The sequence below is a fragment of the Temnothorax curvispinosus genome, unplaced genomic scaffold, assembly GCF_003070985.1.
Source record: "Temnothorax curvispinosus isolate PA1 unplaced genomic scaffold, ASM307098v1 QBEX01013717.1, whole genome shotgun sequence".
Classification (NCBI taxonomy): Eukaryota; Metazoa; Arthropoda; class Insecta; order Hymenoptera; family Formicidae; genus Temnothorax; species Temnothorax curvispinosus.
In genome coordinates, this window is record NW_020223497.1 from 313,619 (window position 1) to 324,288 (window position 10,670).

General features: G+C 32.4%; 1 protein-coding gene across 2 annotated transcripts; it reads left to right on the forward strand.

Moving 5' to 3' along the window:
- Positions 1-5,661: 5,661 nt before the first annotated feature.
- LOC112463863 (phospholipid scramblase 2-like) lies at positions 5,662-8,910 on the forward strand. Of its 2 annotated transcripts, XM_025030513.1 has the most exons (7): positions 5,663-5,836; positions 5,903-5,992; positions 6,190-6,288; positions 6,787-6,986; positions 7,650-7,784; positions 8,046-8,213; positions 8,451-8,910. In XM_025030513.1, the coding sequence occupies exons 3-7, from the start codon at positions 6,210-6,212 to the stop codon at positions 8,484-8,486; spliced, it is 618 nt and encodes a 205-aa protein (XP_024886281.1). In that variant the 5' UTR covers positions 5,663-5,836; positions 5,903-5,992; positions 6,190-6,209; the 3' UTR covers positions 8,487-8,910. The 2 variants fall into 2 exon arrangements, with proteins under 2 accessions (XP_024886282.1, XP_024886281.1); XM_025030514.1 differs by lacking the exon at positions 8,046-8,213 and having other exon boundaries at positions 5,662-5,836.
- The last annotated feature ends 1,760 nt before the right edge of the window (positions 8,911-10,670 follow it).

Consider the following 10,670-nt stretch of genomic DNA (forward strand, 5'->3'; position numbering starts at 1 on the left):
TATTAAAATTCTAATAATATTTTCTTTTTTTATGTGGAACAAGCAGAATGATTTTTCCCCCTTGTATAGAAAATCTATATAGATCATTATTTCATCGCGGAAAAACGTTATCTCATAAAGAATTAATATCATTACATCTACGAAGAATTTTTCTAAGATAACGATGCTTTTATATTCAGTGTGAATGAAACCAAGAGATAGTCTAATCTAAATAATATTCGAGAAGTATATTATCGACTCACAAATGGATACATATATATATGGATAAGTATTGTTTTATTATACACGCGGTTGCATATTATAGTGGAGCTTTCGAAGCGTACTGTAGCTCTCAGGTGCAAATATATTGTTATTTAATGACATGCATATATGTATAAGCTTTGATTTATAATAAATATTTCCACTTACATATCCTGTTATCTTTAATGTTGAAACAAAATCACGGGAGAGATCGCGACATTTATTTATATAGTATTATAGTTTTAAGAATCAGAGCAAAAATAATTAATTAAAATTCATCAACAATGAATCAATTCCATTAGCAAATTGTACAATAATTGGCATCAGCAAAAACGGCAAAGACCTAAATTGTTTGTTAAAAAATAGTACAATTAAGAAAACAATTTCATGTTTGTTTCCTTTTTCGTGCTTTTGGAATAATATAAATTAAAGAATATATTGCAGATTTAATTGAGATTTATATAATAATGCGTTACGGTCGAACAACTAGATGTCGACCTAGTCAACTAGTAACGACCTTATATGTGTTGTCAAATTTATCTACATATTTATTGTGACATCAAATGTCCATAGCTTCAATTTTCGATCACCTCCCAAAGTGCTAAGATTGCGTTCAAATAATTTTGGGAGTAACAACTCGATCGTTAACAGTTATCGTTAAGGCATCTGTATTCTAATCGGCAATTTCAATATAAAAGGTAAGTCATAAGAAATAGAATACCTTATCACGCTTTAAATATATGACAAAATATACGGAACATGATTTCAATGATTTCAAAAGATGAGCATGACAAGCACAGTTATATTCTATTATAATAGTGTTACTTTTTCAGAGTTATCAAGTTGTCAATAATATTTTTTTTCTAATAGAACTATATCTTTTTATTGTTTTTATTTTTGTATTGCGATTAACATAAAGACAATTTTATCATAATTTTATTTTGTTATTGTAAACGTAGTCTAGAACTTAACGAACCTACGGCATCAACCCGAGTTCCCGAGTTCACCGCGAACATACACACACAATTACACATACTCGCGTCAGTGCAATTGACAATTAAGACACGTCTCACGGTTCATATGACAATTGGTTCGTCTGGGCCCTCTTAAGAACTATATAGCTCGCAGGCCATAAACAGAAGAAAAAGAAAGTACTTGCCGGCAGCAACGGCTACCGAGCATGCATTCGTTTGGCGTCGACCTCAGCACGGTTCGATCGTCGCGAGTCAGACATATAGTTACGTTTATACCCGAGTGCCGAATAAAGAGAGTTTTGTTGAACGTTTACGTTCCCTATCCTGACAACACACCGGCCTTGCTATTGCCTGTTGGTTCCCTGAATAACCTGTGGCCTGGCCGGCCATGACGTAGGAGGAGACCGTGGCTGGAGCACGAACGGTTGCTCAGGGTCTGGAAGCTCTCCGAGTTGAACATGGGGGTCTGCTACAGGCCCTGCAGTCTCAGGATGCGCCAGCCGCTCGGGACAAGGCTAGTCTACTATCTAAAATCATTGAGATGATCGACCTGGGCCTAGGCGAGGCACAGGTGATGCAGGCGCTGGCGAGTCATCTCATATATAGTCTACATGTGTCATAACCAGCGCAAATATATAATTTTTCAAAAATTTTTAAGAAACAAATTCAGAGTTTAAAAAGAGTAATAAAATTTCGAATCGGATATACGAATATAATTTTTTCTTAATGTCGGGTGAATGTCAGATACTAGTGCCGGCTCATTACAAAATAGGCCTATTGGGCCAACGTCGCGCTCCGCGATTACAAAAAGAAAAAAAACTTCTTTATTCTAACTTATCTGTAAAATAAAAAGCGAGTTATTATAAAAAAAAACCTTACCCAGCACCACATACACACATGTCTAAAATCGCATAACCCGGGAAAAAAAATCTCTTAATTATTCATATTAGTTTATATTAGTTTATATTAGTAGATACATGATTATATATGATCGCATATAAGAAATGGAAATATAATTTTGAACAATATTATATGGCTAAATCTTTTTAAGTATAACTTTATGTAGTCATATATGGTTTTATATACTAGTATATTATCATGTGTGATCATGTAAAAGTATACCTTTTTCAAAAAAGATAAAAAAAAGTGCCAAGTACACGCAATGTATTTTGTAAATTAAAAAATCTAACCTAAGTGGTAGCTTTATATCTTTTTCACAAACTTATATTATATCTAACTTAACTCAAGTGACATGTATTTCAAAAAAAAGATGTGAAATCTTTATTTTCTTCTTCACAAAATTATATTACCTAACTTAACTCAAGTGACATGTATCTCAAAAAAAGATGTAAAATCTTTAAATTAAATTGCGCCAATTGTAAAGAAAATATGTATATTGCTTTGAAAGATAATTGTTATGCAACTACTTTAACTCTTAAATGCCCCGTGGGGTCCAGCGGACCCCAGACCCTTTAAAATGAAATGTTTTTAAATGTTCTTGCTAAAAATGGAGCTCATGTTCCCATTGATGATAGTTGAGTGATTGACCTACCCGTTTGTACACTTAGCAGTAGGTACTCAGTTTACTTAATTTTGCTTCCTCATAGAGGAAGCTTTGTGATGGTGAAAAAATTTTTTTTCGAGATTTTGATGGAAATAGGTTTAGAATGTTCTAAAATGTCGAAAAATCGTATTAGTAAAAAATGTCCGGAAGTATGTATGTATGTGTGTGTGTGTGTGTGTGTGTACGGATTTTTTGTACACGCATCTACTTCTACAATTTTTTAGATACCGGGTTGAAATTTGGCACACAAATAGAGTATCATAGAAAGTATGTCCTCCTCAAATTTTATTAAAATCCATAAAACGGTATAGATTTTATGCAGATTTTCATTTTTTTGAAAAATGTGTTTTACGCTGCATCTTTCTCAATATTTGAGATAGCGATCTATTTTTAACTCTATTATATTTTTGAGTTTTTTCTACCCCTATTTCATATATAATTCATTAAAATTTGATTGATTAGATCTCGTGTTACACACATTTGAAATTTCGGAGAATTATACATACAGTTTCTAATTTATATAATAATTGAAATCGAGTTAAAATGTTCATAGCCATAACTAATTAGAGTTTTTAAGTGTTTAAGTAGAAACCTTCGCACACAAAGCTTCCTCTATGAGGAAGCCAACACAAATAAATACTGAAAATTATACATTGAAAAAAATAATGCTTCATCAACTTGCACACTTAATAACTATGAGGAAGCAATGTGCAAGTTTCAACTTGCACACTTTATTTTATACTATGTTGAAATTGAAATTTTAACAATATAAGCATTTTATTCTCTTTTCTAAGCCTTGAACAACATTGAAAAAAATTTTCATAACTAAAGATAAAAAAATCAATGAGTAAGGAGACATTTTTTATGCTGGGGTCTTTTAGACCCCTCATGTCATTTACGAGATTCTTGAGAAGTGTGGCATTTAAGGGTTAAAGAAATAAAACCCAAGTGGTATCTTCGTATTCCTATTCAAGTGTTTTCCTATTTTAAACCCAAGTGATAATAGCTTCTTAATTCTCTTTAACAAATTTTTAATATTACAAAGAATCATTTTAATTACAAAGAATTAAAGAAGTAACAGTACAAAATAAAAATATTTAATTAAAACAAAATAAATAAATTTTTCTTGCAAAAAAACTTGGCGCTGCTAGACTTTGAAATTTAAACATTAGTACTAAGATTTTTGATTGAATAAAAAACAATAAACATAATTTAGGGAAGAATGCGACAGGAGTAAAAAAGCAGTGCCAAGTTTTTTACTTCTTTACTTTACTTTACTTACTTACTTTACACATTAAAATGAATGTAATACGAAATCTAGTCCTGCGCCTGCGCACAAGCCTGCATCGTATCATATTCTCGTTTTACAGCTGTTTATTATAACTGTCAAGGAAAAGGAATAGATTTAACTTCAATTCAAAGAATTTTTGAAGTGATCTGTAGTGTTATTTTAAGAAAATATCTTTTTATTTGGAAGTACCACGCAAGAATTTTCATCGTGTCGTTTTCTCGCTTCTGACGTCACGATTCAACATGACCGCGGCAGGTACCCAGTAGCCATTAAATATATTATAATATTTAAATGGCTCCGAAGATTAAACTTCAGTATGAAGAATAGGGCACGAAAAGCCGTAACAGGATGTTCGTGTTTTATTATTTTTAATAGATATTATCCCTGATAACCGCCAACGATAGAAAACGATAAAAATTTCTTATCGTTTTTAATATGGTTTAGTGAATCGTTTATTTACGATACTCTATCAGAAATTCACGTTACAAAATACTTGGAATCCTATTGTAAATATCTTATCAGCTGCACATCAGTATCTATCGTTTTTAATATGGTTAGTAAATCGTTTATTTATTTACGATACTCTATCAGAAACTCACGTTACAAAATATTTGGAATTCTATTGTAAATATCTTATCAGCTGCACATCGTTTTTAATCGTTTTCTATCGGAGATGGTTACCAAGGATTCCAACCATAGTAAACTGCGCGCCGACAAATCGTCAGACTTGAAACACAATTCTGGTTGAAGTAGTAAAATAGGGCTTTCCGTGCTCTATTCTTCATACTAAATTTTAAATATATTATATTATACAGCAACTGTACTGTTTGTATTATATATATCTTTATACACCTAGTCTAGATATGTACCATGCATTAATATAACATTATGATATGAAAACAGGATATTACATAAAAAAATCACGATCTTAAAAAATGAGCTTAATTTTTTTATGGCCAGTCTACAATGAGTCGTTAGTCGTTAGTCAGATGTCAAAAGAGAGTTGGAAAAAGTCATAAATGTATATCGTAAAGCGATCGGAAGTTTGTAATCGGCGATCCTAAGCGATTGACCAAATACCATCTTTTACGATTACCGATTACAGACTTCCGATTGCCTTACAATACACTTATGACTATTTCTTCCGACATCTGACTAACGACTAACGACTCATTGTAGACTGGCCATTAATAAAATATATTCTTAACGAAGCATTCTGTATGTATACAATGTGTCATACTTGGTTTAATCACAAAATAAGGATTAATTTTATTACTCGAATTTACAAGTGAAATTTATATTATGCGATTAAAAAATTGATACGGATTTATAAAATCATGAAAGATATGCATCATCCATATAATAATATTTTCTTCTATATGACTCGCTGTTAGGCGAATATTAATTTAATAAAAAGAATAATCGTAAATTGTTAGAAGCTCGTCACCGTAGGTGCGGAACGCATGATCGGATTTCGTCGAATTCCTTATCAAATATGCGAGCATATCGTGCGCGAGTCTGCCTTGATTCAACATAACTATTTTATCGCCTGCTGCAAAAACGAGCCGATGATTACGTTTCGCTGACGCGTTTCGAGCGCAGAAACCGTTCCTCGGCCGCGGCTGAGAAATCATCAGTGAGCCCACGGAAGCTACGAGAGCGGCACGTTGAGCGAGAAAATATCAGAGCAATCCGTTGAGATTGTAAATTGAAGCGGTAACTCCAAGGTTCAGAGCAAAAGACGTCAAAGTTTGCGAGTGCAATAAAGTGAGTGAAATCTACCAACGACTATCCGTCTTATTATTTATGACTTTCCTTTTTTTGTATTTGCAGAGTGACTTCGGCCGTCATATCGTGTCCCGAGCCTCGACGCGTACTGAGCGGACCGGCAATACTGATTCGAACATAAATGATACGGTCAATGTATATATATAATGATTTTATAAAATATCAATTTTTCTTTTTAAACGATTATTTTTTTAAATCAAGATTATATAAATATATTTACATTCCGCTTATATATATAGATAGATTTTAAAGAATGTATACTATCATTTACATGTGCAATAATAGCGTTGAATTATCATCGCTTATCGAATATTGATTTTATCTGCTTTAAGGTGACTGCTCGCAACCGAGTATGACATGTCCACCTGGTTTGGAATATCTTTTGAACCTTGATTATCTTCTCGTAAATCAAAAAAATATGGAGGTTAACGGTGAGCACTCAATTTTGTCAAGAAAGCTATAAATATAACACTGTTCTTCTTAAGACCGCGCGTGAATATTATGTAATTCCAGATCCACAAAACTCGAGTGTATTGATTTATTACAATTACTTCCTAAGTAAATAACGAAACCAACATTTACTCCGCGCAATAGTCTCATTATTTGTATTATGATAAACGTATAACTTTGTATGTAACCGTATAATTACAAGATTATTATAATTAATATAAAATTATAATTTTATTATACATAATCGCATTTTCTATTTTATATTATGACAAATATATAAAGAATTACGATTTGATAATTGCGCAGTGGATACTTAATAACTTTCTTATCACTTAATGAATACGATATAATTTTATATATCTAAACTTATTCTTATTTATTTACTATATTAAATTACATATTACGTTACTGTTAAGTACTATTATACATTTTTATACATTTTGTATGTGCTTTAACACTATACGTTATCTTTTTTTTAGGATGGCAAACTAGAAGGAACAAGTATGCTATTACGGATAATAACGGCGAGAGAGTGTTCTACATAGAGCAGGAATTGCGAACCTACTGGGGAACCTGCCTGCGAAAGTATAATTCATTTCACGAATACATCACTTACGACAGAAATCAACAAGAGATTCTTCGTTTGGTTCAACCCTTTGTGACATGCTGTTCTCTTGCGGTAGTTTTGTTATTAGAATTTATTCAGTGTATTCGTTATGGCTATCTCTATGTGGAATCTTAAAAACTAGGAAAAAGATATCTTCCATCGTTGTATTCTTCGAGGAATTTAATTTTAAATTTCTTTTTTAAATAGAAAAATCAATAAGTTGTTCATGACAATTAACTTTTAAAAAAGTATTAACTTTTAAACGCAATAAAAATTAAACATGTAATTGCTAAGTAATTTTATTCGAATTTGTCTCACACGTAACTTTAATTTTATTAAAATTCTAACATTAAATAGGACTGTGGAATAAATCCTTACGTACGTATACGTATATGAGAACAAATCTTAAGCCGGGTCCAGACATGTATCAGATCACCGTATCGTATCATGATATTTTCTTATCAAAATACCAACATACGGATGTTGGTTATAATAATATGCTAAGGCTTTGTTTTCAATTCGTATATTCATATCCCATATCTTACAGATTGAAAACAAGGCCTTAGCATATATATCATTATAATCAACATATCCGTATTTTGATAAGAAAATATCATGATACATTACGGTGATATGATACAAGTCTGGACTCGGCCTTAGTCAATAAAGTTTATTTTTTAAGTTTAATTATAACCAGATTTGATTAGCAGATGACTAAAGTTTTATTGTTCGCAGGTTTTACAAGTGTATTCCGGAACTACTCTATTGGGCAGCGTTACTCAAGAGTGGGGTTCTTGGCGACCGAAGTTTTATATTCGCGACGCATCCGATCAGGTAGTATTGGTGATCAAAGAAGACGCAATTTTTAAGGTATTGCAACATTTCATATCTTACAAAATTTATGTCACTTATGATATTTAATTATCATCATTATCATTATTATTATTACATATATTAACATTTTTTGAATTGTTTTTCTTAATATTATTTTCGAGTTTTCGGAAGATTTTTGAAAGTAAAATACAGAACTGAGAATAAATGATAATAAATAATATAATGTCACAAACTAGGCGTATGTTACTAAACAGCGTTAGGATTTTCCAAATTGTTCGTCAATGATCAAATCCGCAGATCAAATCTCTGGATGAAAAGTATGACATCGGCATGATTCAAAAGCATGGGAGAAGCTTTTCTCAACTGTTCAACCAGTTCCACGTTTCGGATAAATATAACATTAACTTTCCGCACGATCTCGACGTGAAAATAAAGGCTGTACTGCTGGGAGCAACTATTTTAATAGCGAGTATCGTGAAAATACTGTAAACAATCACTTATTTAAGAAAAGAGATACGAAAAAGAAAAGAATGGAAAAAATATTGCTACAAAAAAGAAATATTTTATTTCTAATATTAATATCAGCGTAGTTGATTGATTGTGATTGGTTTTAAATTAAAACTTTTAATTAAGAAATTAAAGTTACATTGCGAAGAAATTTTTAGTATACAATATGTTGACTTATATCTTTTAATATTTTAGGACTTCATTTTTTTCACGAGGCGGAGAAGCAGATAAGTCAATCTGTCTCAATTTAAAAAAAAAAAGACAGAAGCGATTCGTCTATGTCAGCTTTATATGTCCATCAAAAATATTTTGTTATGTATCAAATAAGTACTTTGAAAGATTTTTAACTATGGAATGCAACGCAAACGAAGACGAGCGCTGAGTATGTACACATACTCAGAATGATATCTTTCCAGTCGACATAATTTGTTACTGCCTATATAATTTGGAAATAATCGTTTTTATAACAGATATATAGTAATATTTATATTACAGTTACTTCTATCTGTTGCTTTCCTGTAATGTAAAATAAATGTACGAGTGCTACATATTATACATTTGTACAACAAGTATGTGATGCTTTAATATATAGCCAATATGTAGTGTGTAATTATGGCAACATGACTTAAATATATACATATAATATTCAAATGGCTCCAAAAATTAAAATTCAGTATGAAGAATAGGGCACGGTAAACCCTCTATTTTACTACTTCAACCAGAATTATGTTTCAAGTCTGACTGATTTGTCGGCGCGCAGTTTATTATGGTTGAAATAATATCTGTCTATTAAAAATAATAAAACACGAACATCCTATTACGGTTTTCCGTGCTTTATTCTTTATACTGAATTTTAAATATATTATATTATACAGCAACTGTACTGTTTGTATTATATCTATGTTATACACCCAGTCTAGATATGTACCACGCATTAACATAACATGGATGATATGATAACAAAATATAACATAAAAAAATTACGATCAGCATTCTGTATGTATGCATCATATTTGCTTTAATAATAAAATAAGGATTAATTTTATTATTCAAATTTACAAGTGGAATTTATATTATGCGGTTAAAAAATCGATACGGATTTATAAAACCATAAAAGATATTCATCATCCATAATATAATAATATTTTTTTCTATGTGACTCGCTGTTAGGATATTAATTTAATAAAAAGAATAATCGTGTAAACTGTTAGAAGCTCGTTACTGTAGGTGCGGAATGCATGATCGGATTTCGCCGAATTCCTTATCAAATATGCGAGCATATCGAGCGCGAGTCTGCCTTAATTCAAAACATAGCTATTTCATCGCCTGCTGCAAAGACAAGCCGATGATTACGTTTCGATGACGCGTTTCGAGCGTGGAAACCGTTCCTCGGCCGCGGCCGGAAATAAACCAGCGACTCAGTGAGCCCATGGAAGCTACGAGAGCGGCACGTTGAGCAAGAAAATATCAGAGCAATCCGTTGAGATTGTAAATTGAAGCGGTAACTCCAAGGTTCAGAGCAAAAGACGTCAAATCGCCAAGTTCGCGAGTGCAATAAAGTGAGTAAAATCCACCAATAACTATCCGTCTTATTATTTATGACTTTCCTCTTCTTGTATTTGCGGAGTGACTCCGGCCGTCATATCGTGCCCGCAGAGCGTCGACGCGTACTGAGCGGATTGGCAATACTGATTCGAACATAAATGATACGGTCAATGTATTAAATGATTTTGTAAAATATCAATTTTTCTTTTTAAACGATTATTTTCTTTATCCAAGATTATATAAATATATTTACATTCCGCTTATACATATAGATAGATTTTAAAGAATGTATACTATCATTTACATGTGCAATAAATATATAGCGCGTCGAAAGAGTTTTCGTAAATCTTAATAGATTAAAATTACTTATTCTAAAAAAGAATTATTAGTTCCCTTTATTACTTAAATCTTTTAATTTCAATGAATTTTTTTGTAATAAAGTCACATAGATTCCGTGGTATTCAAGGCTTAAAATGGTGTCTGCTGAGGGTTGAATGCTTTATCGCGAGGGAAATTCAACATTATTTTTCATGAACTTATAAGTTAAGAAAAAATTAATAAGTCAAGTAGGTGCTATAAACGGGGACTACGCGAAATGGAGCCACGCGACAAACAGGGCGAGAAGGTGCGACAACAGGGTGAGAAGGTAGGACAACAGGGCGAGAAGGTGAGACAACGGAGCGATTCTCCTGTGATGAACAGGGTTCCTCCGTGAAAGCTGGTGGAGGCGGTAGAGTGGCGAGTCGCGGAGGACCGGCGTTATCTTGTTCCCGGGGGAATTCTGATCCTTGGGTTTCGACCTCTCTTCGCGCCCGCTTGTTTTGACGACGCCGTTCGTGTCTCGCGGCGTTTCGCGATTTCTTGCGGGTG